Raw genomic sequence first — 21,667 nt, 5'->3', positions numbered from 1 at the left:
AAGCTCAGGGATTGGTCCAATCAATTGCTGGGTTTCGATTGGCCGTTTCAAGCCATCGCAGGTCAACGGCAGTTTCACATCGTTTTGGCGAAATCAGCAAATGAGTAAGACGTCGACGTCCGTGCTCGTGTCGTCTGTGGTGCAAGTGCGCCGCTATATCATCGGACTAAACTTATCATACACGGCGTCTGTGACGGTGGACAACCGGTACCGCCACATCGTCCATGCCATCATGGGGAAACCTCGGCCCGACACTCCCAGCCCCATCGCCGTCGTGCATGTCAAGTTCACCCTCAAAGATGACTTGCGTGAGATTTTGTCGTTTGAAATCGAAAACGACCGGCACGTGTATCGCCTTCGAGACAACATCGAGTTTGACGAACGGCTGCTGGATCGGGTGATCGCACGGAAGATCGCGCTCAAGCGGTCAGGTCTTGTCGACTTGTCGGACGAGTACACGCGGTCTCGCGTCAAAGAGCCCCGTTATGACGTGCAGGAAACGGACCCAAACGCCATCGACGCGGACGCGATCAAGGCCCAGCTCTTGAAGCTCTTTGACGAATACGATCGGAACCGCGACGGGTCGATCAGCTTTGCCGAATTCCGCGACGCCCTTCGTTCGGGTCTTTTTCGGTTCGTTCATCCGTTGCTCCAATGATTCCAAATTGTTAAGCAACGACTATTTCTACTTCAACTCGTAGGGAAGACCAAGTGGAGTTGTTGTTTACCCAAGCGGACCTGGACGGCAACGGGCGCATCAACTGCGAAGAATTCGCCCAGGCAGCCGTGGACGTCTTATCCCGCATGCCGTCAGGCTACAAGTTCAAGGCGCAATTCAACGAACTGTACGACGACTACTTGGACTACTTCCACACCGAGTGCGCGACCACCATGGCCATCCTCAACCAAGCGTTTGCCGCCGCCGACTACCTCCCCCCGAACGCGTCTGGCCGCACCAAAGCGGACTGCCTCAGCTACGACATGTTCCGCAAGTGCCTTGCGTCGCCCTTGGCCAACTTGAGTCGCGAAGAGATCAACCTCGCCATCTCCCTCGTGCCCATGAACGACGAGGGCAAGCTCCCGTACGCCAACTTTGACAAGATCCTGGCCAAAGCTCTGTTTTACATTGCCCAAGGTCAAAGCCTCGGGCTTGCGGTGGACATTGAAAGCTACTTGTTGACAACGTTCGAAGCCGCCGAGAAGGAGTGGGACCCGACGATCGTGACGCCGCGGGGCCAGCTGCCCCGGAGCGTCCTCTTTGACTGCATGCACAGGCTCAAGAAACTCATGCTTAGTCGCGGCCAAGTGGTGCTGCTCATCGGGTACGCCAAGGACAACAGCCACGACAGCCCACGCCACCCGTCGTCGTCGGTTGACGACAGCCTCGACGGAGATGCGGCCGTGGTGATGGTCGACTACGTGCCGTATGCGACGACGGCGGCCGGCATGATCCGGCAGTTCATCAACCCCCACAACGTCGCCAAGCGCATGCAAAGATGCAAGAACGACGTGAACGCCGTCGCAGCCATCTTCCACGGCGTGAGTGAGACCGGCCTCGAGATGATCGTCATGGAAGCATTCGAAAGCGAAGACCGCGACGGCAACGGCGTGCTGGACATGGACGAGTTCCGCGCGGCGATGAAGCACACGTCGCTGGGCCTGTCGGACGAGGAGATCACGTCGCTGCAGGCCGTGGCCGACACCAACGGCGACGGACACGTCGACATTGACGAGTTTTCGTACTTTGCCGTGCACCATTTGGTGCAGTTGAAGCGGCAGAACCTGCTGCGCCTGGCCGAAGGCGACGACGATGATGAAGAAGACAGCAAGACGAACGATGCGGATTAATTCAATGCAATATGGGGATTAATTCGATGCAATAGACGAGTTATTTTCTAAGTGTGTGGTGTGGCGTTCTGAAAAGTCGACAAAGGGGCGGTGGCGTCATCGTCCGAGAGAAGAGGGGGGGGGCTAGACGAGGAGAGGGGGGGGTCGATGACTTTCCCAAATGGGGACGCTGGCCATGCTGCTTTCATGCGGCGGTACACTGTCGGACTAAACTTCTTCCAGAGGTAGTAGAGCGCGATCACGTCCGACGTCGCCTTGCGAGGCAACTACACGACCATCACGGCATCACTGCATCAGGAAATGTCGATATGGGACGAAATAGAACGGTACCAGTGCAGCAACATAGTCAAAGTGTTTGCCATACACGTCCAAGCCGTTTTCAAACACACTCAACTCCCACGCTGTCCACGAATCTACATGAAACAAACTCGCTATATGAATATGTTGTGCATTTGTGTGGAGACGGATGGACCTAAGAGGTGCGGGGGTCGCGCAGCCGACCGCAGCGGGGCGGTGGCGACGATACCTCGAGGCAGTCGCAGCTCTCCCGTCGGCAATGTCTAATCACATCGTCAGTCTCATATAAGAGTCTTGGCGTGTACATACATGGTGGTCATCTGTGGACGAGTCGTAGAGGGCGCGCAAGGTCGAAAACAGTTTGGTGCCGTCCGTTCGCAAAGCTACGACAATGGGGTCATGCAGCACGGAGAAGGAGGACTTGATGAAATAGGACAGAGTGTGAGCTAGCGCAATGTGCAACTCGAACCTGCCAGTTTCACAAGGTTGGGATGGGTCGCAGATGGGTTGGTGGACAGCCCGGCGCCTGCGGCCGCTCGTTTCGGGCGGGGCTGCTGGGTGAGCAGCGACGATTCTACGAGTTAGGGGATTATTCAAAGGGGGGAATTTCACGCGTAGAAAGCGCACGCTTGACGGCCAGAGTTGTGCTGTCGTCTTCGTCGCTCATGAGGTCGAACGCGGTGGGGAGGATGCCGTGGAGGTTGCGCTCGTGCTTCATGCGTTTGAGGCCAAAGTGGTCGTGCGCGGCGTCCTTGTCGGCCCATTCGGCTTTGTCCAGGCCGTGCTTTTTCCACATGTAATAGAACAAGACCACGTCGCGCGTCGATTTGGTCGGGATCTACCGCACATTGGGGAAGGTCCACGACGACATGGAGACGTGCATGCATACCAGGTATCGTTGGATCGCATGGAACTGCTTGCCTAGCTGCGTGATGCCCACCTCAAAGCACGAAATCTCATACGGTGTCCACGTGTCTACAACATCATTAGAACGAGCATGACCATGATGGATCGCGGGAATACCGAGGACATGGGACGGACGGAGCGGGGACAAGAGATACCGCAGCACGTCGGCCGACTCGACCACACTCGCGCATCCAAACTACATGCATGCATGGTCGTCGTCAGTGAGTTGTCCGTGGATTGTTGTGCGACGAAGGGACGGACTGGAGGTTCCAACGCTGTCCATGCGCCGCCGCTGCCACGTGGCTTGCCGTGCGTGTATAACGCACGCACAGCATTGAAGTAACGAGTCATGGCGGCGGTGTGACCTATGTCGCAAGTGTGAATCTTCATTCGCGAGACGACCAGAGCGAGAGATTGGTCGTACCAGTGGCGTGTTGCGACCCCGCCGATGCTTCTACGGCGGCAGACGACGTCTCCAACGATCGTTTGCTGGGTCGCTTTACCGGTGCTACTGATGGAAAAAGTGAGCCTTGGTTCATGTGCAGCTACTTCCTACCAGAACGCAAGTGCGGAAGTGTCGGCACTGGCGAATCGGTCGACGGTGGCATGATCAATTCTGGTTTTTTGAAGGGAAATACTGGGCATACTAATATCAATTTATGAAATCACGAAATATTATTATATACGAATCTATATTAATTTAACTAGTTTCTTATTACTAAAATAAATTAAAGTGCTTATTGAATGGGATTCACCAGAACTTATATTATTAAAATAATACTTTTCAAATTCCACGCTGCATATTATTATCTCGGTCGAGGTGTCCCAAGGACGGACATCATGTTGGACGTACATGCAATCCTGCGAGAGGTGTCCGTGGTGGATGCCCAGAAGCTTCTCGCGACATCGAGAGCCGAAAAAGCGGCAAAGGAGAAAGAGATGCAAGCCATGGGAGGCTCCCGCTACCAGGACCTAATTGACGCTGCCGATCAAATCGTGAGCATGCACGAAGCGTCCCAGCGCCTCGATGCGGCGTTGCGCGACATGCCACAGCTGTGGGATACGCTCGAGTCAAGTGTTGCGCGCACGATGGCGACAACACTGTCAAGCGAGGTCTCCCCTGTGATATCAGTAGATGCAGCGCAGTCACACAGTCATAGCAATGGAGACCTTGTCGACCTGGTCGTTGGAGCGTCCGAGCGCATGTGGGTCGCCATGGAGCAAGGAAACCCCCTGGAAGCGCTTTCCATCTTCAAACTTGTCGACGGAGTGACCTTTTCGGACATGGAAGGCGGCCCCATGATGGGCATCGTCGCATTCGAGTTGGACGCGATGCCATCGTTTCAACACGTATGTCAGTCAGTTCTCATCTCACGTTGCTCACGTCGTTCGTAGCGAATTCAGTCCTGCGCACAGCAATGTCTGCGTGCTCCAACCAAACCGACGTCGTTCTACGAGCGAGCCCTCCTCGTCCTCTTGGAGCTGCAGCATTCGTCCACCGCCCACGCGTTGCACTCTGCGTTCCTCCAAGGCCGTTCGGCGGCGGCGGCGGCATTACGGCAAGCAGCTTCACCTTCCCACAAGCAGCACGCCGTACTGGCGTCGCTTGAGCTTGTGCTGTCGACGTTGAACGATGCGCATGCCATGTTTGCCGTGCCGACGTCCGCCTTGTCGACTGCCTTGGCCGACATCGACGTCCATCCACTCGAGCTAGCCTGCACTGACTGGACCATCGATGCTATTCGCACCGTACGTCCTTTTCTCGATCCTTCGCGCGTTCGTGATGACGTTATCTCGGTCGTTCGTTCGTGTTGTGTAGTGGCGACAAGACCTCGTGGCCTTGTTGCAGTCGTTTCATGACGTGGAAGCGGTGGCGAGTTTGCACCAAGTGGTGCAATCTCAACTCGACCACCACCGCCATTCGAATGAATCGATGATGGTGACGTGGCAGGCTGTGCGCCAAGCCTTGGATTCCCGCAAAACCACCTCCCATGACAACAACAAGGATGCCGACGATCTCTGGTCTATTTTCGCATCCGATGTGTTTGCCACTTGTACCCAGCGGTTGTTTGCCCAAGCATTTGACGCCGCCGCGACCGCCTTGGACGCGGCCTTGCTGCGCGACGACGACGACGACGACGAACGCGATGACGACATGACGGCCACGTTTGTCGGCCGATTGGTCGACATCCAACACACTGGCGAGTCGTCCGCTGCGACGCTGCAGCCGGTCGTCGCCTCCGAGTGCATTCGTGTGCTGTTCGATGTGATCACGACCTTTGCCAGCCATGCATTTCCCACCAAAACGAGATTGCTGCGGCTGGCCCAGCACTGTTTGAACTTGAACGCCGCGATGCCAGGGCTGTTCCAAATGTCCAAACCAGTGGTCGCAGCAGGACTCGGCGATTCCTGGCCATCCATTGAAGACGCTTTCGCAACCATCCAAACAGAAAAAGCCACTGACCACGGGACGCCATGGCTGTTGTGCAGTCAGCTGCTGCCGTTGTTTCAAGTACGAGTGATGATATGTATATACTGTATAATATATATCACATTGCAGAATAGGATTATATATATATATAATCCTATCCTGCAAATATATATATATATATCACGTTGGAGGAGGATAGTATTCTATCCAAAGATATGTATGCTCACATGACATTAGGCGCTGCGCATGAATGTATCCCATTTCGAATGGCTCATGCCTACTACTCGGTTGTCACCGTATCACGTGTACTTCTTACATCTCGCGACCATCCAAGGTAAGTATCATATACCACGATGTATATATTCTAACACCAGAGTTTGTAGGGGGTGCTGCGACGGGACCAGTGTTTACCAAGTTGGCTGACTCGTTTTGTCGGCAATGGGTGGCCCACGTAGTTGGAACCCACGGCCAGCCCGTGCTGGACGCGCTCACGACCACTCGTTTCTTTGGCTATTCCAACGACGTCCGTACAAATTCACATGGCAACATGACCAATGATGGTGGTGTTAGGAATGGCGAAGTGTGTACCATGCGTCGTGGACTCAAGTTCCGGCCACCATCACGAGCGACGACGACGAAGATGACAACTCTGCGACAACGTCGCTCCTGGTGTGGCTGCCGTGGTGCGCCACCCCCGCCGTCTCCCACGTGCTGTTTGAAGTCGCCACTTCCACCACGTTGTCACAGACGACGTCGTCTGCGGATCTGCACGAACGTGTCCAGTCGCATGTTCGGCACGAGCTCAAGCAGTGGATATTCACGTACATGCACAGCATCGTAACCGCCTTGTCGAGCCATCGCGATACGTCGTCGCCAGTGTCGTTTGGCCAAGCATGTGCGCTGCAGTGCATTTTCGATGTGTACTTTGTCCGCGTCCTTGTGGGCGAGTCCGAGTTCCTGCGCTTCGGATGGGGCGACCACGACGACATGGCGCCGCTGCTGGCGTGGGTGGACCCGGTCGACTGGGAGCTCTTTGGCTCGGCCGTTGTCCTCCTTGTCAAGCGGCAGTACCACATGACCCGCCTACTCTTTTCCGTGTTTCGATCCAACGACGACGACAACTCGTTTGCCGACGCCGGCTTTGTCGTGTCGGACGCTGGCCTGACCATGCTGGAAGTGGCGCCCCCCGTCCCCCGCTTCGCCCTCCTGCCCGTGCCCCCGCCCCAGCCCCTCAAGCGCGCGCAATCGGCCACCCCGACGCCGTCGCAGCGCCTCCTCCTGCCTCCCCCCGTGAACGTGAAGGCGACCGACCCGACGTCGGGACATGTGCCGCCGTCAACCAAGCGGGCCTCGTCGTCGATCCATCAGATTTTGTCTTCGTCAACATCCCTCCTCACCAGCAACGCGACGGCGGCGTCCGTAACGGCCACCGCCGCGTCTGCTGCCGCCAAAGGCATGTCGCTGTTTTCGTCGGCGAGCTCATATTTAAGAGAGTAGAAGTATTAGACGATCTGCCTTGCAATAAGTACACCGTAACCCCATAAACAACAACATACTAGTGGTACAATGTACATATAGGATTAGTGTGACGGCCCACGTCTGCATGCAACAAGAGTAGGGATCGACGGTGCTGTAACCGACAGTGTCGTTACGTTTTTTGGCAATCGATGTCTGAAACGGCAGTTGAACCGCCTAACAATCCTGGTGTTGAGGGCGGGGGTCGCTGCAACTTGGGTGCGTACATGGAGCACCAGCCACGACCGACACGGGAAACCGCGCCCCTCTCGCATCATCATGCTCCGGTCCATGCCGATGCGTCTACCCGCGCCGTAGGCTCGTCGTCGACGAGACAATTCGAGGCCGAACAGCTGCAGCTGATGATGGATGTTGTGGACGAGTCCACGCCGGTGGTGGCTATGGCCCAGACATCCACACGGCCCGACAAGCCATTACTACTACATCGAGCGGTTGGTTTCCCCCACTTGAATGTGACTGACGAGTAGTTGTTTAGTCGGGGCTGTTGATGGCACCCATGCTCAAAATGAGGATGCAGTCGAATGTTCGCAACGTTCGGAGGCGGGGGATGGAGCAACCCACGATGCGCTTGATCATGCGGAAAGCGAGCGGCGACGACGAACATAGCCAGCTGAGCAGGTCCAGCACGGACACCCCCCTCATGACCCGCCGCGCCATGAATCCGCCGCCACCACACGGCCGGCGCCAAGCCACATGCCAGCCCAAAGTCGCGTCTCGAAAGTACTGGCCCGACTTGGTCTTGGCGTCGGCGCACTTGAAAGCCACGTCAAAGTTCCGGTGGTTCTGGGACATTTACACCATGTTGCTGCTGTGCTACACGGCTGTGGCCGTGGTACGGCTCTCCATACATTGTATCCGCAATTGAACTTGTCGTGACATATATATATGTGACATGGTAGCCGTTTGAGATTGCCTTTGTCCAGCAAGACGACGTGGACGCGCTGTTCATTTTCGACCGATGCGTCGACTTGTCGTTTTGTATCGACATGGTGTTCAACTTTATCACGCCGTACTGGGATCCCCACGCGAATGCCATGGTCGAAGAGCTGCCGCTCATCATCAAGCAATACGTCAAAGGCAAAATCAAATGCCTATATATCATAAAAGCCAATTGTGAAAGCTCACCTACTCCTCGTTATATATAGGCTGGTTCTGCCTCGACTTTGTGTCGGTGTTGCCGTTCGACATTATTGGGCTCGTACGTGTATGTTTGTCCCGCCGTTGCTTAGCAATTCCTGTGTTGTCTAGTTTATGGACGAAGCGTTTCGCCAGCTAACCATTTTCCGCATCCTTCGCATCCTGCGTGTTATTAAACTCGTGCGAGTATTCCGCGCGAGCCGAATCTTCAGTCGATGGCAGGCCCAACTCAACATTCCCATGGCCATCTTCAAGCTCGCGGGACACTTGGCCACAATTTTACTGCTCGCACACTGGCTCGGGTGCCTCTGGGGCGGCGTCGTGCACTTCGAGTACCATACCGACGCCCAAGGCAACAAACTGTCGTGGATGTCAGTGTACGGCATCGACAACAAGGGCATGCAAACGCAATACGTAACGTCGCTCTACTGGGCGGTTGTGACCATCTTGACGATTGGTTACGGCGACATTCCTGTGGTCACCCTTGAAGAAAAAGGCATCGCGATTGTGTGCATGATTGCTGGCTGCGGCACCTACTCGTTTGGTACTGTCTAGATGATATTGCTTCGCCTACTGAACGATACAACTAAACGGCGAATGCGATTTCTCGTGTAGTCATTGGGTCCATCTGTGGGGTCTTGTCCAGCATGGACGAAGCAACGACAGACTTTCGTCAAAACATGGTGCGTGGGTCGTTCGTTCGTGTCTTCGTAACCAACACGTGCGGCCGTTGTGTAATAGGACCACCTAAACATGCTGCTGCAAAAGGAACGACTCCCCAAACACTTGGTGATCACGTTCCGCGAGTACTTTTTGCACACCCAAGACTTGATGAACCACAAGTACTTTTCCCGGGTTCTGGACACGCTGTCCCCGGGCCTCAAGGGCGAACTGGGCGTGTACACGTCGGGCGAGTGGATTCACCGCGTGCCCTTCTTCCAAGGGGGCCCCAAGACCGAGCACACCAAGTTTGTCACAGCCATTACGCAGCACCTGTCGGCCATGCTCTTCCCCCCCAACGAGACGATGATTCGCCGCGGAGATCTCACCGACCGCATGTTTATCTTGTCGAAAGGGTACCTCGCAATGTTGGATTGTACGTAGTACTCACGTGGTTACGGCGTTGTAGCATTGTGGCGCGGCTCGGAAAGGTGATTGGAAAGGGCAACTTTGTGGGGGAAGACGTGATCTTGTCCAACGGCGTGAGGCACTACGAAGTGCGGACGCTAACCTTTGTGGACGCGATGGTGCTGACGCGGGCGGGACTGCAGGCCGTGTTGAGGGGGCACTTTCCCCACAAGATGCGCAAGATTCGCCGCGCATCCATCTTTCTCAGCCTGGCACGGAAGATGGAGTACTTTTTGGACGAACTCAAGTTCTTGCGGACGTCGCCGGAGCACACGTGGTCACGGGGGGACGAAACCGACTGGTTCCGAGCTCGGATGTTCAATGACCACGACTTGGACCTTGTACGACCCCCCCCCTCCGTTTGTTTCTGCATAGGATAATGAATATGGCCGTAGGAATCAAGCCCTCTCCACGTGGCCACCCAGAGCGTGTTGGCTGCCCAGAAAGCGCTCGCCGCCGCCGTGGCACTGGACTCAACCCTCCACAAGCGCGACGACTTTTTCGCCGTGTCTACCTGTGTCAAGGCCTCGTACACGTTGCTTCAAGACAGCTGCAGTCGCTGTCACACCGGTTTTGATCCATCTCAACATGCACACGCGCCGGTGCTTCCGTGAGCTACAACTATGACTGTTGCTGTCTATTATTTAACACGACGAAACCTGTTCGTCGAACTGCAAATGCTTTCGCCACCTTATGTCGACCAAACTCGATCGACGGCAATGTGTGAACGTCTTCTAGGACGTGTCCATCTCAATGTGTACATACATATTGGTGGATATTGATGTCTGTAAAAAATCGCGCTTTGTCGAGTAGTACTGTATTACTGTAGTACGTACAGCATAAAGGCATGATGGACATTACAATCGCGGACAGTCCGCAATGCAGTCGCATAGCCAAGTCACGCGCTAACTGTAGGACGAGTAGGAATGATAATGGAGTAAGTTAGTTTGGTGACTGGCCAAACCATCACCACTGAACAGTCGACGCCAACCAACCAATGTGATTGAAGTGGCTGTCGTACTGCGGAATGAATCCATATTGCACGCGATCTACTGGCGAAGTACGGTACATTACACAGAATAAGATGCATATCATCACCACACGTACGATTCCATTCACACTCAATCGCGACAGCATTCTCCGTAGCCATGGAGAGTGATAGAAATGGCAGCTATAGCTCACCAGGACGGAGCGAGCTGCTGTTCAGTGTTGCTGCGATGTTAAAAACGCTATCCACAGTAACATTTGTATGCGACAGATATGGAACCACAGAGAATGAGGGCCCCTTATGAAGGCAGCACCGTCTCGACGGTTTCGATGCTCGAGTCATCAAAAGCGCTCCACCTCGTCAACACCCGTTACGATTGATTGTCGTCCTCCACGACCTACAACCAAATAACGTTCCTACAAACAACAACAAACTCGGAATCTCTCGGCCTTAGAAATGAAATGCCATGCCACCATGTGCCTGCTCGTGCCTTTTCACCCACCTTGAATCAAGTGTTTGTGCCTAGAGTCATCTGCGGCGTTTCACATCGCTGGAATGCGATTGCTGACTTCTTGGGTTCGAATTTTTGGCTTCTATTTATCTAGATCGGTTGACCGTTTCGAACGGATGATTCCACCTGTGGACCCATGAAATCGCTGGGATTCGAAACCAGAGTCGTTTCAAACACATAAAAAACGAAACGACCTTTCGACAACCTGCCAGCCTTCCAGCAACCAGGTCTTGTTTGGACATCTTCTACGAATCGTCAACGTTCTCGTGACCAACGATGCACACACATGGAGGAGGAGATGGCGGCACCACCGTCTTGCCTGAACTTTGCAGCAGCGTCATGCGGGCAGAGTTCCATTTGCCTCACTTGGCGATGGCATCCAGCGACGCTGTCGAGCTCCTCGAGGCGCGAGCGATGCTACTCGACATGCACCGAACGTGCAGCGAACTCAAACACAAAGTGCGAAGCTTGGAAGGCGCCAAGTTGTTGTGGGAGATCACTCGGATGAGCATGGAGTTTCAAGCGATCAAAGATTTGGATGAAACCCATCGGTTACGAAGTGCATTGGAAGATGAACTCATCCTGGTCAAGTACCGCGCACGGCATTTCGAACAAGAACACAACAAGCTCCTGCAAGACAACAGCGACAAGGACCGGCGGTTAGCAGCGCTCGAGGCCAAGCTAAGCCTACTCGGCGACACTTCCCTTGTCGAGAAGCGCATCGAAGATCTGGAAACCCAAGTCAAAGAGCTGGACAAAGTCAACAAGGAACATGCCGTGCGCGAAAGAGAGCTCATGGACCTGCTCGATCGCCAGGACATGCGGGGCACGAAGCGGCAGTTTACCAAACGTTCGAGTAGTCGAAGCTTGCTGGTACGGGAGATCAAGCAAGAGCTGTGGAGCAAAGTCAAGAACCCCGTGGGCTGGCTTCTAGGGGGTAAGGCGGCCGCGTCGTCTGTCCGCGACATCACGTGCACGTTTCCCGACCTGGAATTGCTGGATCTACTCAAGCGCGAAGTGCCCAAGCTGAATCTACATCCACAGTACAACCGCCACTCGATCTCTTAACGAGACGTGTAGTAGTAGTGGTAGCCCATCCTTTTAGCTGATATCAAAGAGGTGCGCTAGGTGTCGTTGGTGACGTTATATACTAGTACTAACTACATACTTGTACTACCAAAGCATGATTGGATGGGTTGGTGGTTACGTATTTCCCCCGCAAACAAATGTTGCGCCCTTCAAAGTATACATTGGCAGCTCGAAAGTCAGGATACAGCTCGCCTTCTTCGTCCTTGTCTTCGTCGACTGGGTCCACTGGAGCCAACGCATTGCCTACTCGCTTGTTAGGAACTGTCTACGCAGGGAGAGTCAACCAGAGGTGCGCCGCCACAGCGCGACGCCTTCCGCTTCGAGCACGGACGTTGCCATATAGCGTAAGACAATGACCCGTCGAAAGGGCAGCATGGTGTTGGTGTCCGACGCGTGGGGTAGCCACTGGTGGTGCACCGCCGCCTGCACAGAGCTGCATTCACCCACACGACGAATAGACGAGGAATGAACGTACGTCGCCAGCATGGAGTGCGTAGCGAAACGCTTTGTGCTGGGAAAGATACGATGTAGGAAGAACGCGGTCGAATTGAAAGTGGTCGCTGGCTTCGCTCTAGCCATTGTACTTGGAAGAATCCACTCAATGTAGCGTTACAGGGGACTGTACTGGGAGTAGGTTGAGCTGGTGCTGACCGGGCAGGACCACCAGTGCGCCAGACGACGGCGCGTCCAGGTCGTCCAAGGTGATCCTATCGTTGGCAACGTGCATGACGTGGAAATGATGAGGGGGACACGATGGCCATGTGTGTATACCAGACAGTGGCTAATGGAATGTCCGTGTCCGATGATCCGTCCTGGTGCCACGGGGTCGGCAGGCAGCTAAGGACGATGGCGCCAAGAAATCAAATACTGGAGAATTCGGGGGGGGTATGTTGGCTCTGTACCCTCGAGGTTTGCAAAACAAGTGTGTCTGAAGCAGCGTGATGTTGGACCCACAAAATTCCTGGAGTCGCTCGTGGTGAAGGAGTAGAGTGTATGTGTACATACTTGGACAGCATCCAGCAAGTGGGTGTCCATGGCCTACCCCGACGATGAGCAACAACGCATGTATTTGATGGGTCCTTACGAGGTCGAGCAGCCATGTTTCCCCGAGCAAGTGAATGTTCATGATCCATTCGGTGGAGATGGATTCACTATGGCAGCAAGATTGTACATTGCGGCTTTCGTGGCTATGGAACGACGTGACCTACTTACTGCGTCATGGTCAACACCCGGTCAACCTGTTGCTGCAGGAATGCGAGTCCCGTGTCGCTCAAGAAGGGCTGCCAAAACACATCTATTCTCCATGTCAGCATGCATATGGCGCGCCATCGCACGCACATCCATTGGAGCCGTATGTCGGCGCAACCGCCGCCGCCGCCGCGGGAAACGCTGCACTCAACATGCTCATGGACCAAACTCTGAAGTTCTGAAAAGTTCAAACATTAGACCAAACATCGATAAAATGTTCAAAATATGACAGAATATGGATAAAAAGCGCAATTTACGGCGAAAATCGAGACCTGACCAGAAGCTGCAGAACTAACACGTAAATCCTCACGCACTCAAATGACCCACGACGTCCTTCCCGCCTGCTTCCACGGGGGCTGCATGTGTGAGGACTCGTAGTAGACCTGCCGCATTTTCATGGCGGCGATCAGACAGGCGATCGGAGCACCTTTTGACGAGGGGTAGGGTTGCTGAGAAAGGTTTCATCGAATGTATCATCTGCAAACTCCACATCATGTCGCTACATGAGCACTTGGCCGACTGGACAGACGACCCCCTCGTGTCGGCCTCGTTCGCCCCCCATCGTCGACGTCACGATGGGCCGTCCGACTTGCCGCCACTGCCCCATGCCGCGACGATCGACCTCGACTACGCCGCCAAGCCGAGCGTCAACGTCGACGTGTCGTTGGGTGCGCATATTCGCGATACGCTGCTAGACTTGTACGCGGCAACGGTGATCTTCGTCACGCATCTCATGGGGTTCGAAAGTGTCCTCGTGCTGCTGGTGTCTGTCGGGGCCACATCGGGGTACTACTACATGTCTGGCACACCGTCTACCACAGATCCGTCGTCGCCGACAACGACGCATCGCTTCAGCGCCAACCTGTCTTGGATCCTCATCACGTTTGCTGTCGTGTCGCCCATGATCATGCAGATCAAGCAAGCGTTTCTCCGCCGTGAAAACGCGCTCGACAACCTCGCCGACCGTACGTCCATGGTCCATCTAGTTACTTGACACCTCTCCTCCCTAGTCAAAGCCATCGCGTCCAACGTGTTGCTTGCTAACGTCACGTGGAACTGGGGCGACAATCACCGCGCGAAGCTGCCGCCCGGACACAACCCCCGCGCCAAGTTGCTCCTACGAGGCCTCATGAGCGACTTGTACTCGCTGCTCAAGTTGCCGACATTCACCCGCGGACGGCATCGACTAACCACTCGGGGAATGGACTTGGCCGTGCAGTACCAGTGGCACGTCGATGCGATCCTTGAGCGCATGATGGTGACGATTCAGCAGCTCCACATGCAAGTGGAACGGATGAAGGCGCTGGGGCTACCTCCAAACGAAGCGTCGCGCATCAACCAGTACCATTGGTTTCTCCAAGCCCGCATCGAACGGCTGTGCAACATCAAGGTATATATATATGCGTGGCGTTAAGGGCGTTTTGGTTTTGGTGATGGACGATGCCTTGTAGATGTACCGGACACCGCAAGCCACGCGGTCGTTCACGCGGCTGTTCATTTTGATCTTGCCCTTCTTCTATGGCCCGTACTACATCTACCTGATCGATTCGGGAGATGGCCAGACGAGCTTTGCGTTTGCGCTCGTGCTCAGCGCCATGACCAGCATCACCATGATTGGTATCTTCAATGTCGAAAAGGCGCTGGAAGATCCGTTCACGGAGGAAGGCCTCGACGGCGTCCAGATCGACGTTGCCATTCACCGCATCTTCAATGCCTTTGATGCTATCTACCCCACGTCATAGTAGTGTGTTCCTGTCAGCATACTAGTCAGCATAAACCAATGTACAATAGACCCCGAGAATCTGGCCCCCGTTGTTTCTTACGTGGCTATGTAAGGGGTGGTCGTGACGTGGCAGTACGTGTACTATCCCATATGGCACTGCACTTTGCAGTTTGCTAAGTGCAAATCGTCACCTAACGCTAGTCATATCGTATTGTTGCCCTAAACAAAGTATGGTTTCCAATGGTTCTACTACTACATATTGCAGTTTGCAGTGCTGGCGATTCGCATCCGCTACTATCTACTAACTACAGTAGCAGCGCACACTTTTAACGTGAACACAACAATAGCCACGTCGTCATCATCGTCATGATGGTGGTAGAATTCTATTTCTTGGCACGGGGGGTGGTTGAAGATGGCAAGACCACGTCCAACGCGTCGAGTATCCGGTGCATCGCGCGCTCGACCTTGACGCCGTAAAAAAACGAAGGGAGGGGACTGCTGCCGCGATAGTTATGGTTCAAACAGCAAGCTGTTTTCACCCACCTCTTAGAGCTAACTAAAGCTAACTTACTTAAAAAGTTAAACTTTAACGTTAAATGTCTTTCCTGTATAACAGTAAAGACCTCAAATTCACTGTTATACTGTTATACTGTTATAACACTATAACACTATAACACCGATTCTCCCCCTCAAGAATTTCCAAAACAGTATAACACTATATAAGTGAATTTTATATTTTTCAAAAAATTTCCATAACAGTAAAACATCATAACGGTGATTATCATATTTTTCAAAAAAATTTGCATAACAGTATAACACCAAAACAGTGAATTTTATATTTTACTCCCTCGAAAATTGTCATAACAGTAAAACACCATAACAGTGAATTTTATATTTTACTCCCTCGAAAATTGTCATAACAGTAAAACACCATAACAGTGATTTTTATATTTAAAAAAAAAATTGCATAACAGTATAACACTATAACAGTGATTTTTATATTTTTCATAAAAAGTCCATAACGGTATATCAGTATAACAGTAAATATGAATTGTTCAAAAATTTGATTACAGTATATCAGTATAACAGTAAATATGAATTGTTCAAATTGATAACAGTATATCACGATAACAGTACATTTCAATTTTTCAAAAAATTGATCGACAACAGTCTATCACTATAACAGTGATTATAATATTTTTTCAAAAATCGATGACACAAAAACACAAAAACAGTGATTATGCTGTATACTTCAATTGATACTAGTACTAGTAATATTTTAGCCAGTCAAATACAATAATCAAAATAAGTCAGTCCTATTGGTAGATTTGTTTTTGTCCGAATTCGATTCACACATTGTAGGTGATGATGAAGCGGAAGCGCAGCGTTGAGGAGGATGAAAAGGAGGAGGAGGAACTGCGAGACGCAAGTATGCTCCCAAACCTCATTCCTGGGTGCCGCTGGCGAGATATCCCGCGAAACACCAAGCTCACCGACGTTGAAACGCTCACGTTTTTCAGCGAGTTCAAGCGTGCTGGAGATCTCACGGACAAGGATGTCATCGACCGCTGCAACTTCCTTATGCGGCATGCGCCTCCCAATAGCTATCGGAAATTGAAAATCAAAAGCAAATTCATCCAACTGATTAAGCGCCTCGAGAAGGTATGTAACTTGCCGTCTGGGGTTGAACAGCTTTCTCTGATGTTCTAAAATCGTTCTGTAGGTCGACCTACAAGAGCACTGCCTCAGTCGTGATGATTGTCTTCAACCAAGCGGTGTTGTCTGGAAGACGGGCGAAGAGATTGAGGCCGCTGGGCGCGACAGTTTCCCCGACGACGTGATGTTATGCACCATCGACAAGGATCTGTTCAAGTTGTGGCCATTGCTGTCGTTCATGCAGGGCATTGGTACGCTACATCAAGTTGACGGTCGCGCAATCGACCTTGGGCGAAAGATCATGCATCTGCTTGACGAACTGGGAAAGCAGTATCCGGCGCTCGCGAAGCTGCTCGATCCACCAACGGTTATCTTCAACCTGCAGGCTATGAAGATCAATCCGTCTGCAGTCGTTATTCCCGCTGGACTCGCACCTGGAAATGTGCCCGCGTTCCCTGGCGCCGTTGGCATCTGGACTTGCCCATCGGAGTTACGCGCTGGCGAACTTATCGGTCACCTCCGTGCTACGCTCGCTCCTGTCCTCCTGCCCGGCGTTGTCCCGCAGTTTCATTATTTTTAATGCACCTATGCAAAACCTCTAAAATGACAATCTGCCACACCAACTCGCCAATGTTGGCATTTATGTGGGAATACAAAGACAAACCCTTTGTCTCACAGAGCGTAACGAATTATGAGGCGTGTTTGGTCTATATTATTAAACGTAGGGTATGATAAGAATGAACTTTTATTATCCGCAACATGAAACGAGCCCTAACATTTACCCAATTTACCTCGAGCCCTTAAGTTAATTTTTTATTCATATTTACCTGAATTGACTACCATTTTTCAATAAAAAATGAAAAACAAATGTATTATTTTAAAATGTTGTTATCTTTAATTCATGCGTGTTGGCTTTCTCATCAAATTGGTTAAATGCAAATTGGTTAAATGCAGTTGATTGTTTATTGCGGATTTGGTACAGAATTCCAGATTCCGTTGAATCTAATCTCGCCGACTGAACCTATCACAAACCTCGCCCATTGGCTAATCCATTCATGCTAGACTATGATTGGCTACTCGAAACCAGCCTTTCAGAGAACAGGCTTTAAAAAGCCGCACAGCAACTCACAACATCCACGCAGAGTCGCGCGTGGATCATGATTTTTTCTATCCCTGACGCGGACACCACCATGGACGTTGCAGACACTCCCGCGAGGAACACGATATCCTCACAAAGCCCACGTCTAAGCCTACAACCAGAGGTGGGGGCGCACTCAACCTCGTTGTACGAGCTCACACTTAAGGCTACGATCAAAGAGACTGTCGGTCAGCGCAACGCGTCCGCTGTGAGGTTGGCAACGTTCGACTGTGTTGGTGCGTCGTGGGTGTGAAATGAATCGTTTTCTCGTCCTTCCCATAGAGGACTGCCAAACAAGACTTCTTCGGCCCTAGAAGTAGTAGTCGTAGAGGAATAGCATCATAGTGTTGGGGCTGGCATGTCGGTGGAAGACAACAGACTCAATGGCGCTCATGGGTATCGACGAGCGGCCAGAAGGGCGTGCGTTTGGAAATGGCGCGCAAATGCGAAACTGCCAAACTCACAGATAAACCGATCAAACGCCGTCGCGTGGTTTATGAAAGTACTAGTAGGGATTTGAACCTCTCTGTATCCGGAAATTCCCAGCAAATCGACAATAATACCTCGAATTTAATTGCTTTCAATCGATGTCAGAATCACAAGTGATCGCACGGCTTCTGGTATTTGACGATTTACTTGGTGAGGCTTGGAGCATTGGTATGCTGCTGCAAACCGAAACAATATCCGACGTGACCGACCGCGTACGCATCTTGACGATAGCGGTAGTGGTAGTGCTGGTGGACTTGTCGTCAATATCAAGATTTCCAAGAGAGTCGCAAATATCATCACTGTTGCCACATATTGAGAATGGCTTCTCTTCCTCTAGTTCACGCTCTGGTTCAAACTCGCTGTTATGCCAATCGGGTCGACGCATTCCTTGACTTAAAACGTCGTCGGCGTATTGCAGTTTGCATGTGCTGGCGACAGTACTACTAACTACTATCTACTAACTACTACTAGTAACTAGCAGCGTACACTTTTAACATGAACACAACAATAGCCACGTCGTCGTCATCATCGACATGGTGGTGGTGGTAGAATTCTATTTCTTGGCACGGGGGGTGGTTGAAGGCGGCAAGACCACGTCCAACGCGTCGAGTATCCGGTGCATCGCGCGCTCGACCTTGACGCCGTCGAGGCCTTCCTCCGTGAACGGATCTTCCAGCGCCTTTTCGACATTGAAGATGCCAATCATAATCAAACTCGTGGCCATGCTCAGCGTGAGCGCAAACGCAAAGTTGGTCGTGCCTGCCGTGGCAATGTACACATAGTACGGGCCGTACAGAAGCGGCAGCGCCAGGATGCACAGGCGCGTAAACGATCGCGTGGCTTGCGGGGTTCGGTACAGCTACACATCCATCATCGTCATCACATCAACATCACGATCATCGCATCGCCCCCTGGAGAGAAGCATCCTCGACGTAGAAGTTACCTTGATATGGCACAGCTTGTCGACGCGGGCTTGGATGTACCAGTGGTACTGGTTGATACGGGACGCTTCGTTGGCGGGTAACCCTGCGTCCTTCATGACTTCCACTTGGCGGTGCAGCAACGTCGTGGAAAATGTGATGCGCCGACAGAGGTAGTGAAACGCATGCATGAACTCCTTCGCCTCGTTCATGCCGGAGGTCGTGAACCGATGCCGCCCGCGGGTAAATGTCGGCAGCATCAGCACCCGCCCAAGGTCTGACAGGATGCCAACGAGGATGGCTTTGGTGCGGACGGCGTGGTCCGGCGGTAGCTTGGCGCGGTCGTGTTTGCCCCAGTCCCAAATCGCATTTGCCATGAGTACGTTGGACATGATGGCTTTGACTACAAGCCGTCGCATTACAGTAGATGGTAAAGTGGACGGGAACGAGGTGTACGCTCGGCAATCGCATCCAGCGCGCTCTCCCGGCGCGTGAAGGCTTGCTTGATTTGCATGATCTACGACATGGATGAGCGTAATGCACGTGCTGTGGTGAGAAATCAACCATGGGGGATATGATGGCAAAGGTGACCAGGGTCCATGAAAGGTTGGCGCCAAACGACGAGCCATTGGCTCGGAGGCCAATGTAGTAGTACGCGGAGGTCGTCGAAGCGGCCAGGACGACGACGAGAACCTGCGGGTTCCATATAACGTTAAGGGAACAACGTGCATGGCATACGCTACTTACTGTTTCCAGGGACATCAAGTGAATCCAAAAGACATACGTCGCAGCGTAGATGTCCATCACGCCCGCGTAGCAATGTGTGACGAGATTGTCCCACCTCTGTCCAGCCCGACTGCCGCCGTCGGGAATGGACGCATCAGGAAACGAGGCATACGTCGATGGAATCGCAAGGGCATGGAACGAATCGTACGATTCACGAAGGCAGGGGTCACAAGTCCAGTCATCTTCGTCTGGTACGTCCAAGAGGCGAACGCTTTGTGGAGGCTTCATGTTGGATCGGTTTGCACTTGGGATTTTTTTGCTTTTGAGCACTTCGAAGTAATAATGATGATCTTCGAAACCCTTCGAGTTGGAAAAAAGTTCGATTACGCATACAAATTTCTAGCTTAACGATCTTCGAATGCCATCAAGTTGTAACTGTCAGAACATGGTCCCTTTCTACGCAACTTCGACATCTTCATGGACCCATCCTTCGATGGCGGCGACGGCGGCGGGCAAGGCGGCGCGGATGTCGTCCCCCACGCGGCTGTACAATGTGACTTGGACGTTGTACGCTCGATCTTCAAACGCCACGTTGTCCTCTGCGAGAAAAACCCGTCAGCCTCGTCCTACCCGACCAATCTGGTACCCTTGAGGTTGACGTAGCTTCCAATCATCACCGACGGAAAGTCCTTCGCCACTGCTTTCAGCGGGGCGGCAATGGACCCCTCGAGTTTCTTCGTGCGTGCCTACGGATCACATGCTTTAGGATGACATTCAACGATCGTCATGCATCCATACAATCGCCTGGTGGATGGGAATGCCCTTGAAGTGATCCACGTTGGACTCGATCATCTGCTTCATCAGGCGCGGGATGCCAGGCAATACGTACACGTTTTGCATTTTCACAATTGGCACCTGCATCATTCGACATGATAATGACCAACATGACGTCGTCATCCCATGTATGTACCCATGTTGATGTCGTCAAGACGTCGCACCCTGCATGATCACGAGTCTTTTGAAACAATGTGATTGAGGACGCCGGTGGTTGCAGCATCTACCTTGGGGAAACGTGACCATTCTCAGTCGATCGTCGTTCAGGTCGTGGCCGCGGTGGTCGGCCACAAGGTACTGGCGCAACGCTTCTTTCGTAGGCTCATGTACTTCGAGGGGTACATCAAAGGCTTTCGCCTACGAGCATGTCAATGGTGTGGTCAAGGTGGAGGGAGACACGCGTTGACGCACGATGCTATCTACACATGTGGAAAGGGATTAGGCGACAAAAGACAAGCGTAGTTCGGTACCGTAAGTGATGTCGTCGTGCGTTGGGCCGATGCCACCTGCGCTCAAGGCGTGAGACATTGATTTGTAAGAAACAGCAGTATGTACCGGTCGTGAATACATAGCCATCGGGGCCGACAAGGGTCGAGAAGTGACGCACGGTGTCCACGATGACCTTGCAAGCATACACGGTCAGAAGGCGACAAGATCTCATCGTGGAAGGACCGGACGTACATCCTCTTCGTCTGGGATGACTGAAATCCGAACTACGTCGACACCACGGCCAAAGAGAAACTTGCTCAAGTAGTTGCTGTTTGTGTCGAGCGTCTACACGAGTCATGTGTCATGACTGAACCAATGGACGACTACGACGACAATGCCCCGCTTGCCTTCCCACTGAGGACTTCGTTGCCGATCACGCAGATGGCGGCTTTCGGAGGGACGGACGAAGCAGAGGTGGACATGGCGCGGCGCACACTGGTCAGCCGCACACAACGCAAGAGCATGTTTGATGGAACGTCGATGAATTCCCTCTAATTTATGTGACTATTTGGATTAAAATATGGATTGGATTGGCCAATCATAGTGGAGGAATTTACAGAATATTTGACTACT

At 52.6% G+C, this 21,667-nt stretch overlaps 10 protein-coding genes across 23 annotated transcripts; 6 read left to right on the top strand and 4 right to left on the bottom strand.

Moving 5' to 3' along the window:
- Positions 1–100: 100 nt before the first annotated feature.
- On the top strand, positions 101–1,848 carry H257_03492 (hypothetical protein; the record flags this gene model as incomplete). The annotated part of the gene is made up of 2 exons (XM_009827619.1): positions 101–633; positions 702–1,848. The coding sequence occupies 2 exons, from the start codon at positions 101–103 to the stop codon at positions 1,846–1,848; spliced, it is 1,680 nt and encodes a 559-aa protein (XP_009825921.1).
- Positions 1,722–3,671, bottom strand: H257_03491 (hypothetical protein). Its single transcript, XM_009827618.1, has 11 exons — positions 3,608–3,671; positions 3,476–3,559; positions 3,313–3,416; positions 3,169–3,247; positions 3,035–3,120; positions 2,773–2,983; positions 2,615–2,719; positions 2,455–2,528; positions 2,321–2,408; positions 2,179–2,261; positions 1,722–2,114 (listed from the first exon to the last, which is right to left on the bottom strand). Exons 1-11 carry the CDS (start codon positions 3,657–3,659, stop codon positions 1,896–1,898), a joined length of 1,185 nt encoding a protein of 394 aa, XP_009825920.1. The 5' UTR covers positions 3,660–3,671; the 3' UTR covers positions 1,722–1,895.
- Positions 3,672–3,861: 190 nt separating this feature from the next.
- H257_03490 lies at positions 3,862–7,049 on the top strand. Of its 2 annotated transcripts, XM_009827616.1 has the most exons (6): positions 3,862–4,401; positions 4,447–4,800; positions 4,871–5,563; positions 5,720–5,816; positions 5,866–6,005; positions 6,053–7,049. In XM_009827616.1, exons 1-6 carry the CDS (start codon positions 3,892–3,894, stop codon positions 6,977–6,979), a joined length of 2,721 nt encoding a protein of 906 aa, XP_009825918.1. In that variant the 5' UTR covers positions 3,862–3,891; the 3' UTR covers positions 6,980–7,049. The 2 variants fall into 2 exon arrangements, with proteins under 2 accessions (XP_009825918.1, XP_009825919.1); XM_009827617.1 differs by having other exon boundaries at positions 5,866–7,049.
- Positions 7,050–7,172: 123 nt separating this feature from the next.
- Positions 7,173–9,961, top strand: H257_03489 (hypothetical protein). Its single transcript, XM_009827615.1, has 9 exons — positions 7,173–7,449; positions 7,494–7,850; positions 7,918–8,095; positions 8,164–8,216; positions 8,267–8,699; positions 8,771–8,838; positions 8,897–9,231; positions 9,285–9,624; positions 9,679–9,961. Exons 1-9 carry the CDS (start codon positions 7,225–7,227, stop codon positions 9,895–9,897), a joined length of 2,208 nt encoding a protein of 735 aa, XP_009825917.1. The 5' UTR covers positions 7,173–7,224; the 3' UTR covers positions 9,898–9,961.
- A 1,015-nt stretch (positions 9,962–10,976) lies between these two features.
- On the bottom strand, positions 10,977–13,288 carry H257_03487. 2 transcript variants are annotated; one of them, XM_009827612.1, is made up of 10 exons: positions 13,210–13,288; positions 13,084–13,165; positions 12,956–13,022; positions 12,877–12,909; positions 12,774–12,832; positions 12,643–12,708; positions 12,497–12,578; positions 12,347–12,442; positions 12,156–12,294; positions 10,977–12,114 (listed from the first exon to the last, which is right to left on the bottom strand). In XM_009827612.1, exons 1-10 carry the CDS (start codon positions 13,277–13,279, stop codon positions 11,939–11,941), a joined length of 870 nt encoding a protein of 289 aa, XP_009825914.1. In that variant the 5' UTR covers positions 13,280–13,288; the 3' UTR covers positions 10,977–11,938. The 2 variants fall into 2 exon arrangements, with proteins under 2 accessions (XP_009825914.1, XP_009825915.1); XM_009827613.1 differs by lacking the exons at positions 13,084–13,165; positions 13,210–13,288 and having other exon boundaries at positions 12,956–13,070.
- On the top strand, positions 11,059–11,850 carry H257_03488 (hypothetical protein; the record flags this gene model as incomplete). The annotated part of the gene is made up of 1 exon (XM_009827614.1): positions 11,059–11,850. One exon carries the CDS (start codon positions 11,059–11,061, stop codon positions 11,848–11,850), a length of 792 nt encoding a protein of 263 aa, XP_009825916.1.
- A 315-nt stretch (positions 13,289–13,603) lies between the features above and the next one.
- Positions 13,604–14,973, top strand: H257_03486 (hypothetical protein). The gene is made up of 3 exons (XM_009827611.1): positions 13,604–14,084; positions 14,130–14,509; positions 14,571–14,973. The coding sequence occupies exons 1-3, from the start codon at positions 13,613–13,615 to the stop codon at positions 14,859–14,861; spliced, it is 1,143 nt and encodes a 380-aa protein (XP_009825913.1). The 5' UTR covers positions 13,604–13,612; the 3' UTR covers positions 14,862–14,973.
- A 1,209-nt stretch (positions 14,974–16,182) lies between these two features.
- H257_03485 (hypothetical protein) lies at positions 16,183–17,149 on the top strand. The gene is made up of 2 exons (XM_009827610.1): positions 16,183–16,504; positions 16,566–17,149. Exons 1-2 carry the CDS (start codon positions 16,208–16,210, stop codon positions 17,076–17,078), a joined length of 810 nt encoding a protein of 269 aa, XP_009825912.1. The 5' UTR covers positions 16,183–16,207; the 3' UTR covers positions 17,079–17,149.
- A 1,459-nt stretch (positions 17,150–18,608) lies between these two features.
- On the bottom strand, positions 18,609–20,094 carry H257_03484. Of its 2 annotated transcripts, XM_009827608.1 has the most exons (5): positions 19,793–20,094; positions 19,610–19,738; positions 19,502–19,562; positions 19,069–19,448; positions 18,609–18,984 (listed from the first exon to the last, which is right to left on the bottom strand). In XM_009827608.1, the coding sequence occupies exons 1-5, from the start codon at positions 20,057–20,059 to the stop codon at positions 18,679–18,681; spliced, it is 1,143 nt and encodes a 380-aa protein (XP_009825910.1). In that variant the 5' UTR covers positions 20,060–20,094; the 3' UTR covers positions 18,609–18,678. The 2 variants fall into 2 exon arrangements, with proteins under 2 accessions (XP_009825910.1, XP_009825911.1); XM_009827609.1 differs by having other exon boundaries at positions 19,069–19,562.
- A 38-nt stretch (positions 20,095–20,132) lies between these two features.
- H257_03483 (hypothetical protein) lies at positions 20,133–21,584 on the bottom strand. 11 transcript variants are annotated; one of them, XM_009827597.1, is made up of 10 exons: positions 21,442–21,584; positions 21,287–21,379; positions 21,161–21,227; positions 21,076–21,111; positions 21,017–21,024; positions 20,833–20,962; positions 20,742–20,770; positions 20,570–20,686; positions 20,418–20,517; positions 20,133–20,370 (listed from the first exon to the last, which is right to left on the bottom strand). In XM_009827597.1, exons 1-10 carry the CDS (start codon positions 21,556–21,558, stop codon positions 20,228–20,230), a joined length of 840 nt encoding a protein of 279 aa, XP_009825899.1. In that variant the 5' UTR covers positions 21,559–21,584; the 3' UTR covers positions 20,133–20,227. The 11 variants fall into 11 exon arrangements, with proteins under 11 accessions (XP_009825899.1, XP_009825904.1, XP_009825900.1 ...); XM_009827602.1 differs by having other exon boundaries at positions 20,418–20,686; XM_009827598.1 differs by having other exon boundaries at positions 20,133–20,517.
- Positions 21,585–21,667: the final 83 nt, after the last annotated feature.

The sequence above is a fragment of the Aphanomyces astaci genome (assembly GCF_000520075.1).
Source record: "Aphanomyces astaci strain APO3 unplaced genomic scaffold supercont1.6, whole genome shotgun sequence".
In the NCBI taxonomy this organism is placed as follows: domain Eukaryota; phylum Oomycota; class Saprolegniomycetes; order Saprolegniales; family Verrucalvaceae; genus Aphanomyces; species Aphanomyces astaci.
The sequence above is the reverse complement of the archived record's forward strand: the minus strand, read 5'-3'. Positions and strand labels throughout refer to the sequence as shown.

What these genes read in the sequence shown, in the direction of transcription:
- H257_03490 (XM_009827616.1), top strand. Translation starts at nt 3,892, where the DNA reads ATGTTGGACGTACATGCAATCCTGCGAGAGGTGTCCGTGGTGGATGCC. An exon ending in CCATCGATGCTATTCGCACC is followed by an intron (nt 4,801 to 4,870) that starts GTACGTCCTTTT and finishes CGTGTTGTGTAG; the next exon opens with TGGCGACAAGACCTCGTGGC. An exon ending in AGCTGCTGCCGTTGTTTCAA is followed by an intron (nt 5,564 to 5,719) that starts GTACGAGTGATG and finishes ACATGACATTAG; the next exon opens with GCGCTGCGCATGAATGTATC.
- H257_03484 (XM_009827608.1), bottom strand. Translation starts at nt 20,059, where the DNA reads ATGAAGCCTCCACAAAGCGTTCGCCTCTTGGACGTACCAGACGAAGAT. An exon ending in ACTTGATGTCCCTGGAAACA is followed by an intron (nt 19,739 to 19,792) that starts GTAAGTAGCGTA and finishes TGGAACCCGCAG; the next exon opens with GTTCTCGTCGTCGTCCTGGC. An exon ending in ACAAGCTGTGCCATATCAAG is followed by an intron (nt 18,985 to 19,068) that starts GTAACTTCTACG and finishes ATGGATGTGTAG; the next exon opens with CTGTACCGAACCCCGCAAGC.
- H257_03489 (XM_009827615.1), top strand. Translation starts at nt 7,225, where the DNA reads ATGGAGCACCAGCCACGACCGACACGGGAAACCGCGCCCCTCTCGCAT. An exon ending in GCTACACGGCTGTGGCCGTG is followed by an intron (nt 7,851 to 7,917) that starts GTACGGCTCTCC and finishes GTGACATGGTAG; the next exon opens with CCGTTTGAGATTGCCTTTGT. An exon ending in CAGACTTTCGTCAAAACATG is followed by an intron (nt 8,839 to 8,896) that starts GTGCGTGGGTCG and finishes GTTGTGTAATAG; the next exon opens with GACCACCTAAACATGCTGCT.
- H257_03485 (XM_009827610.1), top strand. Translation starts at nt 16,208, where the DNA reads ATGATGAAGCGGAAGCGCAGCGTTGAGGAGGATGAAAAGGAGGAGGAG. An exon ending in TGATTAAGCGCCTCGAGAAG is followed by an intron (nt 16,505 to 16,565) that starts GTATGTAACTTG and finishes ATCGTTCTGTAG; the next exon opens with GTCGACCTACAAGAGCACTG.
- H257_03487 (XM_009827612.1), bottom strand. Translation starts at nt 13,279, where the DNA reads ATGAGCATGTTGAGTGCAGCGTTTCCCGCGGCGGCGGCGGCGGTTGCG. An exon ending in ACGCACTCCATGCTGGCGAC is followed by an intron (nt 12,295 to 12,346) that starts GTACGTTCATTC and finishes AGCTCTGTGCAG; the next exon opens with GCGGCGGTGCACCACCAGTG. An exon ending in GCTGTGGCGGCGCACCTCTG is followed by an intron (nt 12,115 to 12,155) that starts GTTGACTCTCCC and finishes ACAAGCGAGTAG; the next exon opens with GCAATGCGTTGGCTCCAGTG.
- H257_03491 (XM_009827618.1), bottom strand. Translation starts at nt 3,659, where the DNA reads ATGCCACCGTCGACCGATTCGCCAGTGCCGACACTTCCGCACTTGCGT. An exon ending in GGACAGCGTTGGAACCTCCA is followed by an intron (nt 3,248 to 3,312) that starts GTCCGTCCCTTC and finishes GCATGCATGTAG; the next exon opens with TTTGGATGCGCGAGTGTGGT. An exon ending in GCGACCCCCGCACCTCTTAG is followed by an intron (nt 2,262 to 2,320) that starts GTCCATCCGTCT and finishes TGTTTCATGTAG; the next exon opens with ATTCGTGGACAGCGTGGGAG.
- H257_03483 (XM_009827597.1), bottom strand. Translation starts at nt 21,558, where the DNA reads ATGCTCTTGCGTTGTGTGCGGCTGACCAGTGTGCGCCGCGCCATGTCC. An exon ending in AATGGTCACGTTTCCCCAAG is followed by an intron (nt 20,771 to 20,832) that starts GTAGATGCTGCA and finishes GTGATCATGCAG; the next exon opens with GGTGCGACGTCTTGACGACA. An exon ending in TCTTGACGACATCAACATGG is followed by an intron (nt 20,687 to 20,741) that starts GTACATACATGG and finishes CGAATGATGCAG; the next exon opens with GTGCCAATTGTGAAAATGCA.
- H257_03486 (XM_009827611.1), top strand. Translation starts at nt 13,613, where the DNA reads ATGTCGCTACATGAGCACTTGGCCGACTGGACAGACGACCCCCTCGTG. An exon ending in GCTCGACAACCTCGCCGACC is followed by an intron (nt 14,085 to 14,129) that starts GTACGTCCATGG and finishes TCTCCTCCCTAG; the next exon opens with TCAAAGCCATCGCGTCCAAC. An exon ending in AACGGCTGTGCAACATCAAG is followed by an intron (nt 14,510 to 14,570) that starts GTATATATATAT and finishes GATGCCTTGTAG; the next exon opens with ATGTACCGGACACCGCAAGC.